Here is a 26,875-nt window from a genome sequence, read left to right as displayed (position 1 = left end):
GTTACATTTTCCAGGACCCAAAATTTGTCCGAGAGGGAGTGAATCAGGAGGGGGCAGGCAGAAAAGAAGCTGGCCCCGCTCACGACTGTTGCAAGTTGGTCCAAGTCTCTGGCCAGGTAGAACCGACATTTCAACACATCATGTGATGGCTGAAACCTCAGTTCTACCTACCCAGGCACGGGCAGACCTGGATAACCGCAACAATCATGACGCCAGCCGCAGAAGCTAAGAGAACATGCTGCATTGGTCACTTCGGAGGTATGTTACTGTTTTTAGCTTCTGTGTTGCTGGTTACGCAAGAACGAGTGATAGTGGGATAAACACAGCCCCACCTTCCTTTCTGTAGTGCTATGAAATGAGGGCTGATAAGGAGAAAAAGAAACGAAACTTCTAAACCAACTGCTCTGGCACTTACAGCTGTGCCCCAGCCAGGGTTTCGGACCTGGTTTGCCCCCAGTGCATGCGGGAACTTGTGATTCCTACTTCTCTCATGACTAAGATTGGGGTTGGGGCAGGGAGCGTTTTAGCCTTGGGCACGGTCATGCTAAAATGTTTTATTCCGATGCAGTCCTTGCATTGTGATCAGATTTCTGAATCTCTACCGTGAAGGGAAGGATTGTTCCCTGAGAAGTAAAAGGATGTTGTAATTGGGGGGGGGAAGGCATTTGCAGGCAGGTGAGAAAATTGAAGGAGGCACACCCAGCACTGACTGCTACAGGAGGACTGTGTCTGGTAATGAGTGAGGAAATCCCAAGTCCCTGCGAAATTCTGTTTTTAAGATGGTCAAAAACCTTTTAAGGAATCACCAAGAGGTTTTATAATAATAATAATAATAATAATAATTTTATTCTTATATACCGCCATACCCAGCGAGTTCTAGGCGGTTTACATTAAATTAGATTAGGATCCACATGGACTTGTAGATTTACAACAAATTTATCGGATTAATAACAACTGTAGCCAAAAATTGGCAGATGAAAAGGGAAATTTACAACAAGTTAGCCAACTTCGTAGATGAAGAGGGCAGAATTAATTACAACAAATTTATCGGATTTACAACGGATTTGGTCAGACTTGGTGGATGAGGAAGGAAGTGGGTAGGAGAAGCAGGGGGAGATAGGAACTATCGTGAAGGAGAAGAGTTGGGTAGGGGGCCCTGAGATTATCTGAAGGGTCGGTTAAGGGTCTTGTTTGCTGAAAAGGTAGGTTTTGAGTGATTTTCTGAAGTCGAGGTAGGTGGGGGCCTCGAGTATCATTTGGGATAGCCATGGGTTCATCTTGGCTGCTTGGAAGGCGAGGGTTTTATCTAGGAATCTTTTGAGTTGACAAAGCTTTGGCGAAGGGACTTGAATTTCCTCATTACCAGACACAGTCCTCCCGTAAATGTTAATTCTGCTGTGGGGGATGGACATAAGGTGACTGCGGTAAGACTGGGAGTGGGATGGAGTAGATGGCAAGATGGAGTTGGAGTTAGAGCCCAAAGCAAATTTGGGTGGAGTTGGGAGATAGGAAAAATCTACTGACTCTGACTCCAGCTTCATAATAAAAACCAACAACATTATAATGTGTGATATATTATATATGATATACAGTAGAGATACCTGTATATAGATCCTTGACCTAAATCTACAAATAAATTGAACCGTGAAGTTTCCAAGTTTATTTAAAATTTTCTGTCCTGCCTTAGGGAGAACCTTCAGGGCGGCTTACAGTCTAAAATAGGGTTCTTCAACCTTTTTACACCTATGGACCGGCAGAAATATAATCTTATTAGCACAAAATTAAACTACACAAAGCACACTGACAGCAGATGTAAATTCTCAAAATTGACATAATTCAATCACTAAATTCAAAAATAAAATCATTCCCCCCCCTACCTTTGTTGTCTCCCTCCCTCCATGCTATGCCTTACCTTCTAGCCATTACCTGGCCATTTTATGCCGCCCCCGGTATTATCTTCAGGCCAGCTCCCTCTTCGTCACTGATGCAGCGCACAAAGCCGCGAGCAGCAGCTCCTCGCGTGTCCCGTGCCTCATCTGGAAGCCTTCCCTCTGACGTTGCAACGTCAGAGAGAAGGCTTCCGGTTCAGGCGCAGGACGCATGTAGGAGCCGCTGCCCGTGGCTTTGTGCAATGAATCAGTGAGGAAGAGGGAGCCGGCTCGAAGATGGACCTCTGGTCTGACCCAGTGGAGGCAACTTCTTATGTTCTTATGGGATGAACACAGAGGATTTAGAATCAGAAAAGAAGATTAAATATTGAACTCAGGCCAGTACTGGGCAGACTTGCACGGTCTGTGTCTGTGTATGGCCGTTTGGTGGAGGATGGGCTGGGGAGGGCTTCAATGGCTGGGAGGGTGTAGATGGGCTGGAGTAAGTCTTAACAGAGATTTAGGCAGTTGGAACCCAAGCACAGTACCGGGTAAAGCTTTGGATTCTTGCCCAGAAATAGTTAAGAAGAAAAATTTTAAAAATTTAAATTGAATCAGGTTGGGCAGACTGGATGGACCATTCGGGTCTTTATCTGCCGTCATCTACTATGTTTATGTTACTATGTTATCTCTTTATATTCTTGTTCCTCAAGGTATTATGGTGGTCTACGAAAGCGTGAATACTTAGGTCCTCTTTTATTAAGGTGAGCTAATTGATTAGCACCTGCTAAATGCTAACGCGTACATGTTAGATGATATTGTAACTTGATTTTGTCTTTTCCTTTATTATGGTCTCTGATTTTCCGTAACGAGAAGATTCTCGTGTTTGTATTTGGAAAGTCATAAATCAATAAAAAACTTGAAACTTTCTGGGGTTACAATCAAATCGGTCTGTGTATTATATACAAGTACTTATTTTCTGCCCGGAGCTACGGAGGGTTAAGTGACTTGCCCAGGGTCGCAAGGGGCTGCAGCAAGAAATGAACTCAGCCCTACCCCCACCCGCACCCCCACCCCAGGTTCTCAGGGGCTAATGCGCTAACCACTATGCTACTGCTCCAGTGGGGAAGGGTGGGCAGGTGGGTAAAGGTAAGGTGTAGCAATGGGAGTGGGACAGAGGTTCACCAAGGGCTGACATGAATCCAGGAGTTTATTATCACCGATTGCATTGATGCTGTTGTTTGGTCTTCTGATCTGAAGAAGAGTTACCTTTAAAAGCTAATTTTTAAAAACGCATTTAGTCCAATAAAAAAAGAAGGCATCGCCTTATTTCCCTCATGTTTTGTTTGATTTCGATATATTACCTGGGGAAGTGAAACAGGGCTGAGCAGCCCCTGAAGGAAGCAGGGTAGGATCCCTCAGGCATTGCTTGGGATGATGGTGACCCCTGGTGGTCATTGCTGGTAGAAGCACACCCTGTCCTCACTTTATTCATTATCTATCCCCAGTACCACAAGGATAGTTGGGGAAAGCCGTTGAGGTGATGAAGAGGTTTTCCAGAAGTAGCAGAGCGAGCAAAGGACAGCCGGGGTCCAGAATCATCCAGTCCTGGTTATACTCCACTGCACGCAGATTTTGCTGAGACAGCCTGGACTACAGATTCATGCATTCTTGAAATGAAACTAGGACCGGATGAAAAGCAGGTCCGTGTGACCCCCCCCCCCCCCCGACCTAGAAGAGTGCTGACTCTTGCGTTACAGCCTGTGTGCATAGCCTTCCTGTCTCCTGTATAGTAGGAATCTCTTGCGCCTGTCCCAGGCTTTTCCAGATTCAGGATTTTTCTAGGAAGCTCTTCCATGTGCACCTCACCATCTCAGCAGACTTCTCCTTTCCAGGAGGAGAATGGGTCCCAGAGTTTGGGATGTTTTTTTTTGTTTTTTTTTTAATTGAAAGTGCTTGTTCTCGGGCACATTCTTGTTCTGAATGGAATAGAATTCCAATGTCTCGTTCGTTGATTGATGAGTTAATGGTGTTTCAAACAATTCCTGGTGTTTCATAGATTTTTTTTTTTTTTTTAGTGGATTATTAAAATCCATAAAATGACATTAGTACCATTAGTTTTATCCTTAAGACATATGTTATCTTGATTATCCACCCCTTTTATAAAAGCGTAGCGTGGTTTTTAGTGCCAGCCGTAGCAGTAACATAGAATTCTTATGAGCGTCGGAGCTGTAACCACCATGGCTGGTGCTAAAATCCGCGGCTACGCTTTTGTAAAACAGGGAAGGGGGTATGTTATTATATAATTTTATTTGAATTATCTGTTTATTACACCGGTATTGTTATGTGTGTAATTATGCAACCTGTTCTGGGCGTTACTGGGGCAGTGGGCTAAACACACGGATGAACAAATAAATTCTTCACACTGTCATCTGCACGAAATTCAGCTGTAATTCATTTATTGATAGAAACCATTACGATGCATTTTGTCTTACAGGAAGAGAGACACAGGTTGACATTCTCTGTCACATACAAAAGTTCATCTGCTTTCTGGGCTTCTAACTTGGGGCTTTTTGGCACATCACAGTAAAATATTTGTAAAACCCAAGATTCATTATTATTATTAAATCTAGTCCCTTTCAGGTTTACCTTATTTTCAAAGTCCAGGTTCTGAGACAGGAGGAGATCACTGCCACAGATCTGCACTCGGCATGCCGCTGGTGCTGCTTCTCTGGGGAGGGGACTGGGGTTACTGCCAGGGATCTGCACTTGGCATGCTGCTGGTGCTGCTTCTCTGGGGTTACTGCCACGGATCTGCACTCGGCATGCTACTGGTGCTGCTTCTCTGGGGAGGGGTCTGTGGTTACTGCCATGGATCTGCACTCGGCATGCTGCTGGTGCTGCTTCTCTGGGGAGGGGTGTCTAAGAAAGCTGACTATATGTGTGTGGGGGCGGAGAGGTGGGATCACTTGCTGTGTAAGCTGCAAACACAAACCTACACCCAAGAAAACTCTTGAGGCCTGTGCAAACAGCCTGAACTGCTTCAACTAATAGTCAATCTGTCGATCAAATCAGGAAGGATTCCAGAAGACTGGAAAGTGGTGAATGTTACGCCGATCTTCAAGAAAGGTTTGAGGGGAGATCCGGGAAACTACAGACCAGTGAGTCTGACTTCGGTACCGGGAAAGATGGTAGAGGCGCTGATAAAGAACCGCATCGTTGATCACCTTGACGGACACAATCTGATGAGGACCAGCCATCACGGCTTCAGCAAAGGAAGATCTTGCTTGACAAACTTACTGCACTTCTTCGAGGGAGTAAACAGGTAGATAGACAAGGGTACAAGGGTGACCTGGTTGACATTGTAAATCTAGATTTTCAGAAGGCGTTCAACAAGGTCCAGTATGAACGTCTACTTCGAAAAATTGCAAGCCATGGAATTGAGGGTGATATACTCAAGTGGATTAAAAACTGGCGGATAGGAAACGGAGAGTGGGAGTAAATGGACAATACTCGGACTGGAAAAACTTCACAAGTGGAATGCCACAGGGTTTGGTCCTCGGGCCCGTGCTCTTCAACATGTTTATAAACGACCTGGAAATTGGTACGACGAGTGAGGTGATTAAATTTGCGGACGATACAAAGTTATTCAGAGTAGTGAGGACACAGAAGGATTGCGAAGACCTACAACGAGACATAAACGCACTCGAGGAATGGGCCATGAAATGGCAAATGAGGTTCAACGTGGATAAGTGTAAGGTGATGCATGCCGGTAACAAAAATCATATGCACGAATACAGGATGTCCAGTGCTGTTCTCGGAGAGAGCCCCAGGAAAGAGACTTGGGAGTACTTGAAGACAAGTCAATGAAGCCGTCCACGCAATGTGCAGTGGGGACGAACAGAATGCTAGGAATGATTAAGAAGGGGATCACAAACAGATCAGAGAATGTTATCATGCCGTTGTACCGGGCCATGGCGCGCTCCCACCTGGAATACTGCGTCCAACATTGGTCGCCGTACATGAAAAAGGACATAGTACTACTCGAAAGGGTCCAGAGAAGAGCAACAATAATAGTTAAGGGACTGGAGGAGTTGCCGTACAATGAGAGGCTAGAGAAACTGGGCCTCTTCTCCCTTGAAAGAGGAGACTGAGAGAGGGGACATGATCGAAACATTCAAGATACTGAAGGGAATAGATTTAGTAGAGACAGAGAGATTGTTCACCCTCTCCAAGACGGAGAGAACGAGAGGGCACTCTCTAAAGTTAAAAAGGGATAGATTCTGTACAAACGTAAGGAAGTTTTTCTTCACCCAGAGAGTGGTAGAAATCTGGAACGCTCTTCCAGAGGCTGTTATAGGGGAAAACACCCTCCAGGGATTCAAGACAAAGTTAGACAAGTTCCTGCTGAACCAGAGCGTACGCAGGTAAGGCTAATCTCAGTTAGGGCACTGGACGATGGACCACTGGTCTGACCCAGCAGCGGCAATTCTTATGTTCTTAAATATTTTAAACAATTAGATTTAAGGTTTATAGTAAATTTTAATAAATAGCTTTGGAATCTTTTTTGAGTTCTGTGAATGGTTTTTGTTATTCGTTTATTTTATCAATAGAGTACCATTCGAATTTGTGTTGTTTTCTTGTGTTACAAGGGGCATGAAAGCAGGGCAGTCACCCTTCTGAGTCAGTCTGTGAGAATGCAAGCTCCAAAGGTTAAGGAAGTGCCGACAGAAACCTCGGCCCAGGAATACCATTTTGTCCAATGACCTTTGGTTCTCTTTCTGGACCACAGGCACCAACCATTTTCCCCACGAACACAAAAGATGCCGTGGCATCCTAACGGTAGGTTAGGGAGGTAGCCCCGGAGGAGGAGCTAGAAGGTTAGAAATCAAAAGCACGAGGCCTCTTTGACACACATGCTGGAGACCCATTGAACACCGCTGCAAAAATAGCAGAACCCCCTTTAGTAGGTCAGGTTCAGACTCCGGGGGGGGGTTTGCAGCAGACCCTCTGCTAACCCAACTGCAAGCTGGCATCTGGCGTGCCACTGATAAAACTTTGGGACGCTTATCAACAGCATCCAGCCTTTGTGTTCGGCCTGCCGCCTGTCTCTCTGCCTGGTTTCAGAATCCCGCTTTTCTCTGGTGCAAGCGTAAGGACCCATTGTGCGAGCATGTAACTACACCGTCGGGCTGCTCTGCAAGCCAAGCTGATGCTGTACGTGCTTAGTTTAGGGTAAATCTGATGCCCAAGGCCATTGAGCAAAATAGGGGTTGGGGAGACAGATTCAGATGGGGATGGGCTATCAAGTCACATTCTCAGGAAACCCGAGGCAGCTGGATCTTAGGCTCTGGCTACAGTAGTGGGGGCTTTGGGTTAACTACGAAAGCTTTAATCAAGGGCCCAGCTTGACCCACTCGGGCCTGACGTTTACCTGGTTTGGACACCAAAATGGCCCCACGAAACAGGATGGAAATTTAATTCTCGCCAATGTTCAGAACCTTTTTTTTTTTTTTTTTTTTTTCCAGATGGTTCTGAGAGTCCTCCCAAGGGGTTTCCATCTCGGACAGAGAAAGTCTCCTTTGGTTTTACATTTCATGCAATAAGGAAGCGCAGTGGGAAGGGATTTGAATTTAGCTCACGCTTTTTCCAGACGGAGCGCAAGGTGAGTTACAGTCTCATTTAAGCAGATACTTCCCTGTACTGGAGGAGAGTTTTGTACCTGAGGCAATGATGGTGGTGGTGGTGGGGGGTGAAGTGACTTGTCCAAGGTCATAAAGAGTTGCAGTGGGATTTGAACCCTGGCTTTCCTGGTTCCTAATCACTAAAGCTACTCCTCCCTTTCAAGGCAAGCAGGATATGATGTCATCACTGTTGGGTCTCACCTTCAACAGAAAATACATGAAAAAGTGTTGCAAACAGAATGGATTCCGGCAGCAACAATGGACCCACTGTGAAGCCTGACCCTCAGCCCATGGAGGTCTTCTCAGTGAAAAAAAGAGAGACCGATGCACATGTCTAACTACTGCCTGAAAACGTGGGATCCATTCTAAGAGCTGTTCAAAGACAGGAACTGTACCCAAAAAGCATTTGAAGCATGATGTTAAGGTTGTGTCCTCACCATGTCTCTCCCTTTACAAACAGGCTTTCACCGGAGTCTGGGGAGTGAAAGGCATGGGCTCCCTACACAAGATTTCCCCTTCAGAGTGAAAATGGGGCTGAAGTAGGACATCTGTCTTTACAAAGGGCCCTGTCTGTGCCATGAACTGCTGTGCGCCTTCTCGGCATATTTCAGGTGACCAGCAAGCACAGGAGTCTTGCCTCCAATTTACAACTTCACCACTTCTTTCTGCTCTGATATTCAAGGAGAGAAATCTGCATGGACAGTTCCATCAATAGCAGCCATTTTGGAGACAACTTGACTTTGTGAACCTAACTAGAAAGGAAAATGCTTTAAGCACAACCATCCTCACAAAAAAAAGAGAAACCATTTTCTAGGTTACCGAATTTCCCTCAGAAGTTCCAGTGCCTCTATGACTTCTGGAGACCTGAAGTGCACATGTCCACATGAAAGGTGAAGCTGGCTTTCGTTCTTTGTGCATGTGGCGGTGGTGGGTGGAGGGGACAATGCGGTGTACTGGACATCAGTCCGTTTTTGAAAGCCCACCAATAGTTACTTTACGCTCATGCTTGTTTGCCACGAGCTCCTGTAGATGGAGGGCTCCACCACCGATGAAGCAGAAAGCAGGGCAGACAGGGCCCGAGCAGTCCACACTGCACTCCCAGAGGCTGCGGAAGGAGACCGCGTCATAGAAGCCAACCTTCCCATTCTCATAATCCAGACAAACCCCAACACGAGGAGGTAAGGGCACAGTGCAGCTGGTGGGGTCACGAGACGTCACGGATGATCCATGGGGCAGCAGGATCTTCCCCATGCCAATGGTCAGGAAGGAGAACGCTGGGGAAGAATCAACGGTAGCATCTTCAGCTCCACTGTCATGACCACTGTCAGGATCATACCTAAAAAACAAGAGGGAGATCGATGCAGGGTCAGAGCTAACAACAGAACAAACCATGGATCTTACAATCAAACTAAGACAAGTCAAGCCAAACTCCAGAAGAAGCAGCGTAAGGCTCATTCTCTTCCATCTAATTCAGAAAGCAGAAACAAAAAAAATCCATGATATCTGGAAGAGCTGCTAAGGACTGGCAGACATTATTCATCCCTAAACCTTTTACTGACATGTGATATAAGAGCTGAGAGGAGAGGCACAGTTTCTCTTCAGCAGAATTGGACTGAACTTGTTGACCTCAAGTGGCCCATCTCATAACAGATACACTGATTTTACAGAAGTGGCTTCTCTCAAGTTGGCTTGGATTGATTGCCCTGAAAAGGCCGGACCAATTATGGATTGGATAGTTGGACTGAGGTGGCCCATCCCGTTACAGCTTCAGCTGACTGACCTGAATCGATCCATCTTGTTATGGATACACTGGTTGTCCTGAAGTGACCTCTCTTCTTATGATTTGGACTGGTTGTCCTGAAGTAAGCTGTCTTTTTACAGCTTCAGCTAGTCGACCATCTCGTTATGGTCATACAGGTTGGCCTGAGGTGGCCTATTCCTTTACAGTTTTGACTGGCTGACCTGAGTTGGGCTGTCTTACTTCAGTTTGGACTGGCTGGCTTTAGTTACTAATGAAATATAGTGGAACACTCTGACTCTGACCTCCAGCACAATGGCCTTTCTTTCAAAACTATCTCTAGATTCAAGTAACAGGCCTTACCTAGGGCTGACCACATCCTGAGGCCCCTGGAACCACTCCTGCAGTTTGCTTTCCAGTCCCACGCCAACCTTCACCAAGTAGGAGCTTGGGTCCACACAGCACGCCCAGTAATGCTTTCCTTGAGTAATGGCCACATCTCCAATGACCAGATCAACAGACAGGTGACAGCTGGTCATTAGGCGCTCCGTCGCGAACAGCAGCGGGATCCCCGGCACGCTGCGCACAGCCCGTTGGTCTTTACTGATGGCCAGTCGGTCCCGGTTAAAGCCCCACCTGTTGTCTAGGAAAAAGTTTAGAACTGGAAAGGGAAAGGAGAGAGAAATCAAGAAGATGGAATATGGGGAGACCATAGGAAAGAGAGAAAAGAGAGGCTGAATGAGAGGAGATGAAGAGAGAGAGAGGAAGCAAGATGAGTGTCTGAGGAGCTGCCGTAGGCCTAAGGTGAATGGACATTACGCATTGCAAGTGGCGCAAAACACAGCAGCAAGATTGACAATGGGAGTATCGAAATATGATCATATTTTGCCCTATCTTCCACAAGTACATTGGCTGCCTGTTGTTTTCAGAACTCAGTATAAAGCAATAATGATTTTGTCATCAATTCTCTCATGACCACCTCCATCACCACCACCAGCAACACCCTGAATCCGGACAGTACTATCTCTATTCGTCTAAACAACCTATCACTATCTACTACCTGCTATCAATTTCTCCGGAAAAGTCCAGACTAACAATTGTAACTGGACACATTCTTGATTGCATGTACTGCAATGCTACTGGAAATGTCCAGTCCTCTAACTTGTAATCCGCTTAGAACCGCAAGGCACAAGCGGAATAGAAATCACTAATGTAATGTAATGTAATTCTTGTATGGTGTCATACAAGAATTTAAGAGCAAGATGACCAGTTATTTACCAAAGAGATCTCTGCGTTCTGAAAACTTAGCCTTATTAAACACAGACGTTAATCCAAAATGTGTTGAGACCAGTGAAATGACCTTCTGGCTCTGTGGGGGTTAACTCACTTGTTAGTCAGTTACAAAAATGCTGTGAAAAGGGCAGTTCCAGAAAATGACTCAAAACGCAGTTATTTGTAAATGCATTTTTCTAGATACTGATCCCTCGTGATTGTTTTTTTTTTTTTTGCTGAACAATTTATATATGATTCCTTGTATAAGCCTGGTGTGGCATTCATTCTTTTATTATATTCTTTTATATTTATTATAATTATTATTAGATTATAGATCTTCTGAGGATTATTTGTTTATGTTTGTTTGATCTTATTTGTTTTACTGAATTATGTATGTAAAGATAGTAGAGAATGACACGGTGACAAAATTCATCACCGTTCCCGTGGATAACCGCGGGAAACCATCGTCATACCATTCTTTAAGGAGAGAGGGAAGAATCAGAGTAGGAATGGCCACAACCACTGACCCGCAAGCTTTGCTTTGAAGAATGCTGGTGTAGAAGGACTGAGGTTGAGACAGACACTACAGAATGACAGTCTCTGGTATCCAGAGCAGATATTGTGATGTCATAATGCCTCATTCCACCAGTGCCTAAGAGCCAATCACATCAGTGATGTCACAATGGCTTCATTATCCTTGGCTCACATAAGAATCAGAGTATGAATGGCCACAACCACTGACCCTCAAGCTTTGCTTTGAAGAATGCCGGTGTAGAAGGACCGAGGTTGAAATAGACACTACAGAATGACAGTCTCTGGTATCCAGAGCAGATCTTGTGATGTCATAATGCCTCATTCCACCAGTGCCTAAGAGCCAATCACATCAGTGATGTCACAATGGCTTCATTATCCTTGGCTCACATAAGAATCAGAGTATGAATGGCCACAACCACTGACCCGCAAGCTTTGCTTTGAAGAATGCCGGTGTAGAAGGACCGAGGTTGAAATAGACACTACAGAATGACAGTCTCTGGTATCCAGAGCAGATCTTGTGATGTCATAATGCCTCATTCCACCAGTGCCTAAGAGCCAATCACATCAGTGATGTCACAATGGCTTCATTATCCTTGGCTCCCATAATGGCCACAACCACTGACCCGCAAGCTTTGCTTTGAAGAATGCCGGTGTAGAAGGACCGAGGTTGAAATAGACACTACAGAATGACAGTCTCTGGTATCCAGAGCAGATCTTGTGATGTCATAATGCCTCATTCCACCAGTGCCTAAGAGCCAATCACATCAGTGATGTCACAATGGCTTCATTATCCTTGGCTCACATAAGAATCAGAGTATGAATGGCCACAACCACTGACCCGCAAGCTTTGCTTTGAAGAATGCTGGTATAGAAGGACTGAGGTTGAAATAGACACTAAAAAGTGACATGGGATTATTTCCCGCGGTTATCCGCGGGGACGGGAACGGTGATGCATTTTGTCACCGTGTCATTCTCTAATGTAAACCGTTTGGGTTTAAACGGTATAGAATTTTTTTTTGTTTGTTTAAATTAATTAAATCTTTATTGATTTTCAATTTAAAGTTCAAGCATACCACTTGTACAGAAAGCAATAATAGTAATAGCATAAAATTAATTACACATCCAATAAAGAAAACATTATTTAACTATTTATGCTCAAGTCCTCTTTCTAGATCCAAATTTTAGAAACAGCGAAAAGAAATAACAAAAAACAAAGAAAATAAATTATATTTAGCAAGATGCTAGAAGCTATAGCACTGAAGATGAGATCTCATAATTATCATATAGGGTTCAAGATATTTCTCCATCCAGACGAGACATTGCCACAAAAGTTGTCAATTGAGATAGTTCAAAGAATACATACTTGACAGAGCGGTAACACACTATACATTTACATGGATGATTCAAATAAAAGGTAGCCCCCAGAGATGTAACCCCAGGTTTCAAAAGAAGAAATTCATGGCGGTGCTAGAAATTTTTTAAATAAATAAATGAACAAATAGCAGAGGTGCACCTGGAGAAGGAGGAGAAGAAGAACATCTGTTTCTGGTGGTAGGTGCCAGAACGGCACAGGCTAGAGTGGTGCATACCTGGCGGCAGGGTTTGGAATGCTAATAAAGCAACTGAAGGGGCGTTGCGCACCTAGAGAAGGCCGTGTCTACTTACCTGATGCAGGTGGCGTGTGCAAGTAGATCTCCTCGCTGTACTCTCCGAAGCCGGCTTTATTGTAACCTTTGACCCTCAGGACGTAGACGCTGTCCACGTCGGGATACTCCACCAGCGCGCTGAAGCCTTTCGCCTCCTCCCGCCGCTGCCACAGCTTCAAAGCCTTGGCCCTGGCGTCAGTCTTGCGATGCTCCACCGTGTAGTGCCAGGCGGGTGGTGAATCCTGTGGCAGGCGCCAGCACAAAAAGATCTGGTCGTAGGCGTAGGTGCGTTGCGTGTCGATGACGGGAGCTTCGGGTACTGAGAAGGGAGAGAGAAATGACTGGGTGGGATACGAGACAGAGTTGGGAAGGTTCAGATTGCTGGGGACGGGAAAGCAAGACAGGAAGGAAGGCATAAGACACAGATTCACAGGTCCTTGGAGAGTCACGGCAGAGTGAGGGTGGGAGAGAGACAGATATCACATTAGTACAGGCTCCGCCTAGACCAGTGAGGGGGCAGAGGTAGGCACAGGGGAACTAAATGAGGGGCCAGGCAAGAGAGAGAGTGAGGAGGAGAAGAGAGACAAGAGGTTTGTGGAGTAGAGAGGATTAATATGGAAATGAGACAGGGAGGAAGGGGGATTAAATAAAAGGCCAGAGAGAGCAATTGGAGCAAAGGAATTGAAGAGGGAAGGGAGAGAAGGAGGGGAGGGGGAGGTAATGGAGGGAGGGGCAGTGAAGAAGGGGTAGGGCAGAGAAGGAGGGGGAGGGAGAGGTAATGGAGGGTGGGGGCAGAGAAGCTGAGGCAAAGAAGGAGGGGGAGGGAGAGGTAATGGAGGTGGGGCAAAGAAGGAGGAGGAGGGGGAGGTAATGGAGGGTGGGGGCAGAAAATGAGGGGAGGGAGGAGAGATAACAGAGGATGGAGAAGAGGAGAGGGAAATAGGAGAGGGGTGAGCAAGAAAGAAGGAGGAGAGTAACGGGGCTGGAGACTGGAGTTCGGCCATGACTTGCCTCTTATGGTAGTTCAGTGAAGCATCAACAGCGACTTTCCTATAAACAGAGAGGCAAAAGGGGAATCTAAAACGTGCCACAGCAACCCAGGCCAGGCCGAGTCTCTTCAGCAGAGCCCTGCCCCCCCCACCCCCACCCGCCTTCTCTACCATAGAGGCTTGGCTCTCAGGGCCCCTGCTCAAGCACTGTGTTCCTAAGGGAAGAGCGGTTACATCTATGCGCCATGCTATTGGGAGCAGAGCTCTGGTGCTTCTCACCTCGGACAAAGTTGAGGTCTGTGAGCAGTTTGAGCTCCCTGCTGACATCCACCTGCAGGTGACTGAAGGAGGCGCTGGCTGCGGGGCGGAAACCTTGCAGAGACTCTGTCGCCTTCACAATCCTTGGGCAGAAAAGAAACAGAACTCACAGGGGTCAGCCACAGTAGTACCACCACACCTGCCTTAGGCATGCAGACTTGCTTTAGTCCTTCCTTAGACCTTGCTACTTCCTCATTTCCCCTATCCCCAGGGCACAAAAGTTATTATTTAAATATAATGAATAACTGTAATGATTACTTTCCTGCAAATGTAATACAGTATTCCCTAGAAATTCACAGGGGTTCTGTTCCTCCCCCCCCCCCCCCCGCGAATTTAAAAAAAAAAACATCTGTCAAAAGGCAGGAGAGGGCAGCTGGGGCACCAGCAGGTGCAGAAAATCACTCGCGGTAAGCTCTGACCGCCTCTTCCTGTTACTAAAGTCAGGCTACACCAATCAGGAGCTGCTTTGGCATACCAGATAGCGTGTCAAAGCAGCTCCTGATTGGTGTAACCATGACTTTAGTACAAGGAAGTGGCGTTCGGAAAATACCGCAAATTACCTAGCCCGCGATGCGCGAACCGCAAATTTGCGGGGGGGGGGGGGGGGGGGTTACTGCAACTGTAATATACGAGGTAACGAGTAACATACTCTCTCTTTTTACAAAGCCACGCAAGCGGCTGCTGTGCGGCAAAAGCCCCGAAGCCCTTTAAATCCCTTTGGCTTTGGGGCAGTCACTAGTGTGGCTTTATTGAGATATTTTTTAGTGACACCCACCCGATTTTCTTTGCACCACCAGGGCCCATTATCAGGCTGCTTTCTGGTTTTCATCAAACTTTGCTTCAAATGACAAAGATGGCTGGATCTTCAACATTGAAGCACTCTGTTTACATGAAATTTTTAGGTTTAGTAATAAAAAAAACCCCAAAATAACCCGTAACAATATCTACGTTAAAGGCAAGTTTTGTCCAGTGAGCCACAAATGACGCGGAGCCAACGTTAGCAAAGAAATGAAATCATGCTCAGTCAACCGTACTTGTTAACCATGACATCAAATTGTGCAGACGCAGCTTGATGACCTCATCAAGGTTTGCCTGGAATTCAGCAAGCTATTTTCATGGGGTTTTTTTTTCCCCTTATTTGATTAAAATCTCTAATTGTATTGCATCCCTATATTTGACAACTTGAGCATTTTCTGTGTAGATGCTTTCTTTGACAACAGATTTTCAGCTGCTAGAATTAATTTTTTGCAACGTCTACAATAACTGTTTATAGCCAAGTAGCATACTATCATTAAACAAATAACAAGTAGCTGTAATATATTACTGCTTTCTTGCAGTAACTAGTAACTTTAATACAGTGGTGCCTCACACAACGAACGCCTCGCACAGCGAACGCTGCACACAACGAACTTCATGTCTTGATTCACACAACGAACTTCGTTTCACACAACGAACTTCGTTTCACACAACGAACTTCATGTCTTGATTCATACAACGAACTTCGTTTCACACAACGAACTTCATGTCTTGATTCATACAACGAACTTCGTTTCACACAACGAACTTCGTTTCACACAACAAAGTCGCCTGAGCTGCCGATGTATTGCATCCTTCCGCGCAGGCACTGCACTTAACTGCCCTCTCTCACTGTATACAGTCGTCCTTTTAAGATAAACTCAATATTTTTTATATATCATGGCTTCTAAAAAAAGCAGGAAGGTGATTTCTGTTGAAATGAAACGGGAAATAATTAGAAGGAGTGAATGTGGGGTAAAACAGTGTGACCTCGTCAAAGAGTTTGGCCTCAGCAAGACCACCATTTTCACCATTTTGACAAATTTATCTTTTTTTAGGTCATCTTAGCATATTTTATGCTGCAGAACGAATTATTTTTTTTAACATGTATTGTTATGGGAAAACGCGTTTCACATAACGAACTTTTCGCATAACAAACTTGCTCCTGGAACCAATTAAGTTCGTTGTGTGAGGCACCACTGTATATTGTTTTTTTTTTTACAAAGGAACTTGCCCAACACCGCCCATCCTTGAACTGAGTCCTAGACTCGCTGGATACCTGTAATGCAGCTGCTTTGCCGCCTGAACGAAGCAGGCTTGATCAGACTCCTTCAGCACCTCCTGAGCGTAGCCCACTAAGCCCGAGTTCTCCAGCATACCCTGGTGTTCCTGCACCTGCGCCCGGAGGCTCTCCAACTGCTCCCGCTGGCACTCCTCGATAGCCCCGAGGAACGAAACCTGCTTCTCCTCCAGCGCTGACCGAAGGCTCCGCATGAGCTGCAGCATCTCTTCTTTGGCGGTGGAGCCGTTCACCTGGGAGCAGAAATGGCAGATGTCACCTGTCGGGGAGCTCTGCGGCCCTGGTCAGTGTTGCCGGAAACCCTCCCCTATGAAACACAGGACGGTTTGGGCTGCTTTCTCACCTCTGTCTCCCTCAGCGCCTCTTCCAGCGTGCTGATTTGGCCTTGCACCGTGTGTTGGTTCCCCAGGATGTAAGCGATACTCCTGGTCAGTTTCTCCTGGGAAAGATATTACAGATGGTTCATGTTTTCAGCATGTTACATCTGCATTGGCTATTTCCTTCAAAAGTTTATTTCTGATACATAAAGCATTAAAAAGATACCCTATTTTAAAAGATCAGAGGGACCTTTTTTTTTGTCTGTTCCAGAATTTCTAAGGCTATGCCTTGAGAAAACACACAAGAACATAAGAATTTGCCTCGGCTGGATCAGACCAGAGGTCCATCCCGCCCAGCGGTCCACTCCCGCGGCGGCCCATCAGGCCTATCACCTGTGCAGTGGTCCCTGACTATTCCTATAACCTACCTCTACTCCTATCTGTACCCCTCAATTCCCTTATCTTCTAGGAACCTATCCAAACCTTCTTTGAAGCCCTGTAACGTGCTCTGGCCTATCACAGCCTCCGGAAGCGCGTTCCATGTGTCCACCACCCTCTGGGTAAAAAAGAACTTCCTAGAGTTTGTTCTAAATCTGTCCCCTTTTAATTTCTCCGAGTGCCCCCTTGTACTTGTGGTTCCCCACATTGTGAAGAATCTGTCCCTGTCTACCTTCTCTATGCCCTTCAGGGTTTTGAAGGTTTCTATCATGTCTCCTCTAAGTCTCCGCTTTTCCAGGGAGAAAGAGCACAAGAGCACTTTTTCTGGAATTTGAAGCCAATGTATATTAGATTAACCACTGCTTGCCCTGGGTTAGTCAGAAAATACAGGGAATGCAACCTTTACAAACCATGAAAGCAGAAAAACAACAAAGGTGACTGATGGTGTTCAATCTCGTTTATTGAATCTCAAGACTCGACACGATTGTGTTTCGGCCCCAACTGGGCCTGCTCTGAGAGCGGCGTACAGAGGAGGATTATTTGTTGCTCTCTGTTATCTTCAAAGATTCAGTATATTTGTGGAAATACATAGAGGAGTGACTTTTTCCACTGCGGTACAGTATTATTTTTGCTCACTCTCACTAATATTTTGCCAACCGATTGATTGACTATGTCCTGGATTGGTGGCATGAAATGCTGCTACTATTTGAGTGTCGGCAGGTACTTGTGACTTGGATTGGCCCCTGTGAAGACGGGATACTGGGCTAGTTTCAAGTTTATTAAAAAATTTGTTATACCGCTTATACAAATTTCAAGGCGGTGTACAGCAATAATAAAAGAGGGGACTCTTTACAAATAACAAAACAAATTAGTAATTGAAATATTAAAAATAACAAAACAAATTAGTATTGATATATTAAAAACAAGACAATACTAAAAAAGCAACAAATAACAAAACCATAGACTGAGACTAAGGAGATAAACTACACACAAATAGGGAAAAGGGAAGAACATACAGCATTTAAAATAAAGCACATTTAAGGGCTAAAACAATAGGTAGGGAGAAAGACAACAAATAGTTTAGTCCTGAAAAGGACAGTTTTAACTGAAAGCATCCTCAAATAAGAAAGTTTTGCCTTAAATTGTTTTAGAGAGGATTCCATCCGCAGATGGAGGGGCAATGAGTCAGATGGGACCATTGGTCTGACCCAGTAAGACTATTCTTATGTTCTTGACAACAGATCCAATACAGGTTAAGAAAGTTTTAAAGCAATATCTGTCAGTTACAGCTCATCATTTAATGTATAATTTGAAGTGGCAGGTGAGAGTTAGGTTGGTTTAAGCCCTGTGGTGGCAGGAAACGAGACAGGCAGAAGGGATTAATGATGTAGAGTTATCTGAACTGGCTGTGTTGTATTCTTTGTCTAGTTTCGATAATATGCACGTTCTTCGTTATGAATGTATTTTGTACTCTGCTTAGGTAATAAACTAAACCATCTTCGGAGGGGGTCTGGGCAGTGCACCGGTCTAGCTTCAGCCTTACCACACCTTTGGATCTCTGCTCTTGTCCATCCCTCCTCCCCCGAGTGCTTTTCGGGCACCTCTTTCCTCACAAGACAGAGACAGAATACTTTCATTTAAAGAGATTCCTCCGATTCCCATCTGAGGGGGGGGGGCTCTCCAAACACCAGGTCTTCCCGAGCCGCTAGCCGATGGCGTGCCACACCAATCAAGTTCCCTCCCTTACCTTCAGGGCCTGGTATGCGCTGACAACCGGCGTGATCTTATGTCCCGTGTGCGTTCTGCGGACTCGGCAAAGCTGGCACACCAGTCTCTGGCAGCTCTTGCAGTAGTAGGAAATGTCCTCCTTGTGCTCTGGACACACCAGACCCTGCATTGGAAAGGCAGGAGGTTAGTAACAGGGTAACCAGTGGGGCCGTGGAGGGACGTCCCTCAAGCACACCTCTGTAACTGCCACGGAGCATAATAATCAAGGACCAGCTACTGCTGTCGCCAACTTTCTGCCTGAAGCCCAAAACCTGCAGGCTTTGATTTTTTTTTTTTTTGTGAGAAGATGTGGAAATTCTACCAACGTGAGGATTTTCCTCTGGCTGGCTGTAAGAAACCAGAGCTATCTCTTATGGGTCGGCTTGCTCGGCAGGACGCGGTTCACCTGCCAGCTCACATCGGGACTATTAAGGATAATCACCATGACGCTGACCGCGTCAGCAGAAAAGGGCCACCGCTCGAAGCAGCTTCTCCCTCGGTCTGTAGCAACGACACATACACGCAGCGCCGTCTGCGCAGTAAAACGATAGACTACAATCACCCGGACTTGTGCACGTTTACACACGTGACTGCTGTATGCGTGCTCAGTGCGGGGACGTGTCTGGGGCAATTGTCGTGTTTTTGAGAAGCCTCCTCAAATCGCATCAGGCAGGGAGGAAGTCTGCGCCTGCGTGTGATGTCATCGCGTGGCATCCATGCATGCGCGGACTTCCTGCTCGACAAGAGCAGGCAGTGGGGGCGGGATTATGGCATTACAGGGCGGGGATGGGCGGAACTGGGGGCAGGTCTAGGGGGGGGGTCAAATCTGGCAACCCTAGCAATTTCCTTTCCACATAAATGCACGGGATGTACATGTGGGTGGAGCCCCATCTCACGCGCGTACCTTACAGAATACTATTAGTGATGCGCTAAAGCAGTGGCATAGCAAGGGGGCATCTTGGTGGGGGCACTGGCATCTCTCCTCCTCTCCACACCGCCCCTCCGGTCCTTCTGTGCCCCTCCTCTGCCGCAAGTGCACGCCTTCCGTTCCCCCCCCCCCCCCCTGCCTCTAACTTTTCACCGGTGCGAGCATCATCTCCATCCCACTTCTTACGCCGGCCTCAGCTCTCCCTCTGAAGTCACTTCCTGGTCCCGCCCAAACCACGCCTCTAACACGCCCCCTTGAGATGTAGACGCACACAGCATAGCAATCCAACTAGAAACTAGGTTTCAAAAATAGCAAATTGGGTTTGGTGAAGAAAAATGTCCGTCTGCCTCTTTATGCCACTTTTTTGGACAGTTTTCTTTTCTGAAAATGAGCCCCATGGCGCAAGTGGGCATGTCTAAATGTAAGCGCATGGATGCTGACTTTTCCATATTTCTACAATATACAGGTATCTTGGCGCCCAGGTGCCATTATGAAATTCTTGCTCGTAGCGCTGCATCTAGCCATCTAACTTTGTCACTTTACGCACTAACTGGGCCACCACCTCATTCACTTTTGCTTAGGAAAATGAGAACTACAGTGCCCAGCATGCAACGAGGCACAAGACAAGGTTCTGCAGGCTGACTTGGGTGAAGTGATAACCCTGTCTGCCTGGAATCTGTGCTACCAGCAGCCCCTCCCCACCACACCCAGGAACCATTCCTTGGGTGAGGCGATGGGCCTGAGAGTCAAAAGTGCGAGCCCTCCAGCCCACTCCCCAGAATCCTACCTTGGGCCGGAAGATCAGCGTGGGTGGAGTGGGCTCGTGCTGAGCCTTCTGGGTGCCCCAGGGGTGGTAGAGTTTGAAGCATTCGTTGCAGAAGCTGGAGCGACACTCTGTGCAGCCTTTGGTGGCTTCCTGCTGGGGCGGTTTGCAGAACTGACACATAATGGCAGCATTAATGTTCACTGTCTGCCGGTACCGCTCCACCACCCGCTCCAGCGTCAGGTTCCGAAACAGGTTGCCCAGGCCCCGCTCCCCAAGGTCTACGTCCCGCTGGCAACAAGGACACGGGAACAAGATGGTTTGGTTGTGAGCGGCACCTCGTTTCCGGCCGGGATATGTGCCGAAGCCTGCAGAGAGGACAGGGAGGGAAAGAATAAATGAATCACCTGTGAATGCAACCTTCGGCAGATGTAGAAATACTCCCATCCCCCACCCCCACCCCTGGAAATCCCCAAGAGCCAGCACACCAGATTTGATGAGGCGGTCCAGGCGGTCAGGCTTGGGAATGACCCGGCGACCCATGCGGGGGCTACGGGTGGCAGGTGAGGCGGCGGGCGAGGTAGGCTCGGAGCTGGGGTCACAGCAGACGTATCCGTGTTGCAGCAGTACCTCGCTGGCGCATATGTGACACACGTTGTGAAGGCAGGGAAGGATCAACGGCTGCTTATACATCTGCTGACACACGGGACAAAGCAGCTCCCGCTCCATGTTCTTCATGCTGGTCTGGAAAGACAAAGAGATAGAAACCGGGTCAGGGCGCTTTGCGTTCCCCTCCTCTTGTACTCTCTGTTATTGGGCAGGTGGGTACAGTATTGCCCCTCACTTAATTCAACATTCAGAACACCTCCAACCTCCCCCCCCCCCCTTTACTGACCCACCACCAAGCCGCGCAGCAATCCCGCTTGGATTGACGTTAGAAGTAAAACGCATATCTCGCCTCAGATCCTCATTTCAGGCTTCGGCACATGAGATTTAGGGGTAGCAGGAGACGAGCATGCTTGGAGGAAAGTACCCCAGTGGCCCGGTGCCACTCTGTCACAGGCATAATGTGTAACAGTGGTGACATCTAGTGGCTGTCTAAGTGAACTGGATGGAACTGTTTCACCTTCATTCAAGTGAATTAGGCGTCTCAGGCCCAGTTTGTATTTGGTTTCAAGGATTTGGGGCAAATGGAGCTTATTGGGACTGCAATGATTAAACTGCCTCCACTTTCTGAAGATCCATTTTGCTGCAATAAATATTGGATAACCAAGTCTGGATTCCTTGGTCCTTACTTTCCTCCTTGCGGTTTGTCACTGCTGAGACCTTCCTCCTATCTTTTGTGTACATTAAGGGCTCCTTGTACAAAGCCGGGTTAGCGGTTTAACGCTTGTAATAGCGTGTGCTAATTTGCCGGCCGCGCTAGACGCCACCGCCTCCTCTTGAGCAGGTTAACGCGTGATAAAAAGTCACATGCGTTAAAGGAGCCCTAAAGTTCCCCCACGTTCACCTTATTTGATTTACTGAGTTTTTCTAAGTTCTTTTGGAATTGGTTTGAAGAATTTGGGCACAAAGTTATTTTTTTCTTATTCCGGAAATATTTTGCTGTATTTCCTGTCTCTATAATATTTGGAGTCTGCTTGTCTGTGAAAATTCCAGGAGTAATTCTGGGATGAAGATTTATCTTTTAAACATCACATCGCTTATGTTTCTAAGAAATGCTTTTTCAAACAGCATATGGTTTGTTCTGTTTAAATCTGTTTTGGGGTTTTGTTTTGTTTTTATTAGCGTACTGGGCAGAGCTTTGGATTCTTGCCCAGAAATAGCTAAGAAGAAGAAGGAAAAAAAAAAAACCAAACCCATTAGATTTTTAGATTGAATCAGGTTGGGCAGACTAGATGGACCATTCAGGTCTTTATCTGCCGTCATCTACTATGTTACATTAAAAAATATTCATTCTTCCCACAGTTAGGAGCAATGTTGATTTATTGCAACTCTCTGCAAAGGAGGTTCCTCAGCAGGCCTTTGTCAACTTCAAATTCTTCAAAACACAGCAGTAAAGTTGCTTAAAGGCATATTTATTTAATTCGATTTCTATCCCGTCCTTCCAAAAGCTCAGAATGGGTTACAACAAGAAACATACACAGTAGGTTAAGGACATCATTAGATACAAAACATAGGAATTCCCTATGTCATATATATATATAAAATGGAAAGATATATTGCAATACAGCGAGGGTGTTTTAGCAAATTTCAAGATGTGTGGGAGCCATTAACAAAATATTGCAATGATTAAATGATTCTTTTCCCTTGATTTACAGGTTCAATTACGAGGGGGGGAGGGGGGATAATTTTATGAATGTATATTGTACATTGTATTTGATTATATAATAGGAAGGGATGGGAAGAGTGGGGGTTAATAGCATTTTATGTGTACTCTTGATGACTATTAAGTGATATATTTATGATCTATTTGTTATATTATATTGATGCACTTATTGTACGTTTAAAAATGAATAAAGAATTAAAAAAAAAAAAAAAAAAGAGCTTAAAGTTGGGATTATTTTACCCCCCCCCCTACTGACAGAGGAACACTGGCTCCCAGGGTCCTGAAGGACTGTAGCTAAGATTTATTTAACCCATTTGTACCGCCTAAAATCTAGACGGTTTCCAATATGAAAAAACATTCATAAAATTCCATAAAATCAACAAACAGAGCGACATTCATTATTTGCATGTCTATAAAGTGTGTGGCGCAGGGGTTAGAGCCTGGGCAAGTCACTTAATTCCCCCATTACCCCAGGTGAGTGCCCACCAGGACAGACAGGGAAAAATGCTTGAGTCGCCAAGAAAGGGACTTGGGGGTGATGGTGGACATGACAATGAAGCGGAAGGCAAACAGAATGCTAGGCATAATCAAGAAGGGTATCACAACCAGAACGAAAGAAGTTATCCTGCCTTTGTAAAAGCTAGTCTCAGTTAGGGCACTGGTCTTTGACCAGAGGGCCGCCAGGTGAGTGGACTGCTGTGCACGATGGATCAGTGGTCTGAACCAGCAGTGGCAATTCAGATGTTCTTAGTACCTCCGAGCTGTACCATCTTTCCGCTAGTTACACTTGGATACAATTTGAGATCCAGTGGTTAGGGTAGTAGTTCCTTCTCTGTGGAGTCGTTTACCGCAATACTTACAAATGGAACCATCCTCTGAAAATCCGATGGCTTTTTATTCAGAGACGCAGCGAAGGGGCAGGTGAAGCCAGCCATGGAGATGGCACATACGCAAACAGCTACTCTTATGTTTTCCTTTGAATTTTACAATGTGATAAACTGTCCTTAGGTTTTCCTCTTGGAAGGCAATGAAAACGGTAAGAGGTTTGAACCAAAAGAAGTATGAGAAGAGACTGGAAGATCTAATTATCTATACTCTTGAGGAGAGGAAAGACAGGGGTGATATGATACCAACATTTAAATTCTTGAAAGGTATTTAATGTAGAAACAAATCTTTTCCAGAGAAGAGAAAATGGTAAACCTAAAGGGCATAGTTTGAGGTTGCAAGGAGGAAGACTCAGGAGCAATGTTAGGAAATTCTTTTTCATGGAGAGGATGGAGGATGCCTGGAATGCCCTTCCGGGGGAAGTGGTGGAGAGGAAATCAGTGACGGAATTGAAAAAAAAAAGTGTGGGATTAATTAGAAAACGATGGATGTAAATGAAAGAACTAAGGTCGGTACTGGACAGACTTCCACAATCTGTGTCCCATACGTGGCGATTTGGTGTAGGATGGGCTGGGGAGGGCATCGATGGGAACTCCACTCACTTGGAACATGTAGATATTACTGGCCAGACTTTACGGTAGATATCCTGCAAACAGGATGGTTGGATAGGCTGGAGTGAGCTTGGACGGCATCTTCAGCATTTGGAACCTAAGACAATACCAGGTGGACTTTACAGTCTACGGCCCAGAAATATCAAAGAAGAGACAAGTTAATCGAATCATGTATTTTTAATGGGTATAACTTATGGGCAGACGGGATGGACCGTTCAGGTCTTTATCTACTGTCATAAGAGTTGCCATACTGGGACAGACCAAAGGTCCATCAAGCCCAGTATTCTCTTTCCAACAGTGGCCAACCCAGGTCCCAAAGAGCAGCAACATTTCAGAGCTGAGATTGTGATGTCATAATGCCTCATTCCACCAATGCCTAAGAGCCAACCTCAGCAGTGATGTCACAATGGCTTGATTAGATGGAACTTCAGCAGTTGGAACCCAGGACAATACCAGGTGGACTTTACAGTCTACGGCCCAGAAATATCAAAGAAGAGACAAGTTCATCTAGACATGTATTTTTTAATGGGTATAACTAATGGGCAGACTGGATGGACCGTTCAGGTCTTTATCTGCCGTCATTTACTATGTTACTAAAAGAAAACATGTTTACCTTTCAAACTGCCTTGAAGTGGAATGAGTTTCTAAGATTTTTGCAGATATGAACAAGTGAATCGGTGACCTTGGGGGGGCCGAGACCCCAGCAAACACAAGAGAACTACAAGAAGTGAGTGTGCATCGTGTGAACGCTCTCTCTCTTCCACACGGGATCTGTCTCTTCCCACTGTCCCCTCCAACCCAGTTTGTTAATGTCAGCATAGCCTGGCAGAGCAAGGAATGGCGGAACGACGAGAAGGAACGGCAGGAAGCTGACGCGGCAGGAAGGCCTGGATGTATTAATCATTAGACACCTCTTCTTGCTCTGCTCCAACATCACCCTTTGCTCCCACCTCGCAGAGCAGGATGAAAATAGGACAGAACAGCGAGCGCCTCCTGCCTCTGGAGACCCAGAACGTGAGAAATCTCCTGTGAACGCAATAAGTGCAGGTGGAGACCAGTCACCACCACCACCATCACCAGTTCCACTGCTATAACATGCAACATGACATAAAAATCCATTTATATACCGCTACACCTCACAGTTCTAAGCGGTTCACCAAAGAATTAGGAACCGTACAAAGAGTAATTTATAAACTCATTTATCAAATAAGCGATCCTTATGCATCTGTCTAAAAAACCTGATAAGAACTGGAAGCAGAAATCAGCTTACTAAAATGCTGCTACTCTCCCCAAGATACCTCCACTCTCGCCATCACAACCGGGACCACCACCAGACACCTAGGGTCAGCCTCCAACTCCAGGATTAAAGTCGGCCTCGGGCTTTTTTATTTTGTTCCTCCATGGGAAATTTTTGCTCAAGGAAACCTCTGCTCCTGGATTTCACAGCCCTTTGAGAGTCCTTGATGCCTACAGCTCCTCTCAGATTCCATCCCAAACCAGCTGATCCTTCCTCAGCTCAGCTCACCTCCTCCTCCTCCTCCTCCCCCCCAAAAATGATAATAATGGCCAGTTCTCCCTCTTCCCTTCCCATCTCAGCTGACCTCTCTGCTCCCAAAGCACAGTGAAGCTGCTAGGGGTGGGGGTCCCCCTTCTGGGCCTGATCCTGCCGGTAACCATCACACACTTACAGGCAGGATAGTGGCACATTTCCTGGGGGGGTAAGGGAGAAAAGGGGGGAATGGATATCATAGAGAGCCCTGATTCAGTTTCTTCCAATGGCATTCCAAAGCCCCCCCTGCCTCCCCCACACCCTTCCAGGTACTGCACAGTCCTCGTATTATCAGCCCCCCCCCCCCCCGGACCAGAACTCACCTTGCTGCCTTTCTTAGCTGCCATGATTTTGTTTCTGCCCCCCACCTGGGGGGAAGTGGGGGAGACGGTAATTTAATAAGCAGGAGGAGGACGCCTGTAATCTTTCATATGGGGGGGGGGGGGGCGTGCAACCCGCAGATGCCGCAGCATCCAGCCACCGGAGACAAAGGACGGAGCCGGCCAGATGTGCCGGCTGCGGGCACAGCTGCCCCCCCCTCCGCCTCCCCGCACCCATCGCACCCACGCCCACCGCCCCACTCACACTGATCCTGACAAGGGCATCCATGATGGAGGTGAAGGTCTGCAGGTCGTCCCCTTCGGCCATGGCAGCCCCCCCCTCCGATCGGCTGCAACAGCTGGAAAGCTCCGGGGGCAGGATGCGGGGAGCTGCTCTGGCGACTAAGGAGCAGGGTGGAGAGAGCAGAGCCGAGCATGCTCAGAGGGCCCTGGCAAATACAGCAGATTGGGGAGGGGGGGGGGTGGTTGGTAGATTACGGATCCGTCTGTCTGCAGAGACAAAGAGAGGGGGCCCCCGGAGTTTGCTATCCTCGTATGCACTGCAGTAATGTTCTATTCTATCGGTACTGGGGGGGGGGGGGAGGGAGGGGCTCACTGGTTGTCATACAGAGCAGATGCTACGTCTCCGAGGAAAACCGGGATGGGGTGAAGGTTCTACATCCCCTTGGTAGTGAGGACTGAGCTGGGGTTCAGTGAGAGTTGATCATGGGAACTGGCTTGGGGGTGTCTCATTGGTGGTGAGAACTGAGTTGGGGTACAGTGTTTCTCGTGGGAACTGGGTTGAGGGTGTCTCATGGGTAGTG

The 26,875-nt window shown here is 46.6% G+C and overlaps 1 protein-coding gene across 4 annotated transcripts; it reads right to left on the bottom strand.

The window, feature by feature from the left end:
• Positions 1–6,324: 6,324 nt before the first annotated feature.
• On the bottom strand, positions 6,325–26,386 carry TRIM46 (tripartite motif containing 46). 4 transcript variants are annotated; one of them, XM_033923448.1, is made up of 10 exons: positions 26,317–26,386; positions 20,846–21,101; positions 20,382–20,725; positions 18,647–18,790; positions 16,488–16,583; positions 16,124–16,377; positions 14,011–14,132; positions 12,762–13,061; positions 9,654–9,951; positions 6,325–8,888 (listed from the first exon to the last, which is right to left on the bottom strand). In XM_033923448.1, exons 1-10 carry the CDS (start codon positions 26,377–26,379, stop codon positions 8,513–8,515), a joined length of 2,253 nt encoding a protein of 750 aa, XP_033779339.1. In that variant the 5' UTR covers positions 26,380–26,386; the 3' UTR covers positions 6,325–8,512. The 4 variants fall into 4 exon arrangements, with proteins under 4 accessions (XP_033779339.1, XP_033779340.1, XP_033779341.1 ...); XM_033923449.1 differs by lacking the exon at positions 26,317–26,386 and adding an exon at positions 26,055–26,160; XM_033923450.1 differs by lacking the exon at positions 26,317–26,386 and adding an exon at positions 21,253–21,371.
• Positions 26,387–26,875: the final 489 nt, after the last annotated feature.

The sequence above is a fragment of the Geotrypetes seraphini genome, chromosome 16, assembly GCF_902459505.1.
Source record: "Geotrypetes seraphini chromosome 16, aGeoSer1.1, whole genome shotgun sequence".
NCBI lineage: Eukaryota > Metazoa > Chordata > Amphibia > Gymnophiona > Dermophiidae > Geotrypetes > Geotrypetes seraphini.
Note: the sequence above shows the minus strand (reverse complement) of the source record. Positions and strands in the feature narration are given on the sequence as shown.

Coding starts and splice junctions, on each gene's coding strand:
- TRIM46 (XM_033923448.1), bottom strand. CDS start 26,379: ATGGCCGAAGGGGACGACCTGCAGACCTTCACCTCCATCATGGATGCC. Junction 21,102..26,316: donor ATGCCCTTGTCAGGATCAGT/GTGAGTGGGGCG, acceptor TTGTCTTTCCAG/ACCAGCATGAAGAACATGGA. Junction 20,726..20,845: donor GGACCGCCTCATCAAATCTG/GTGTGCTGGCTC, acceptor TCCTCTCTGCAG/GCTTCGGCACATATCCCGGC.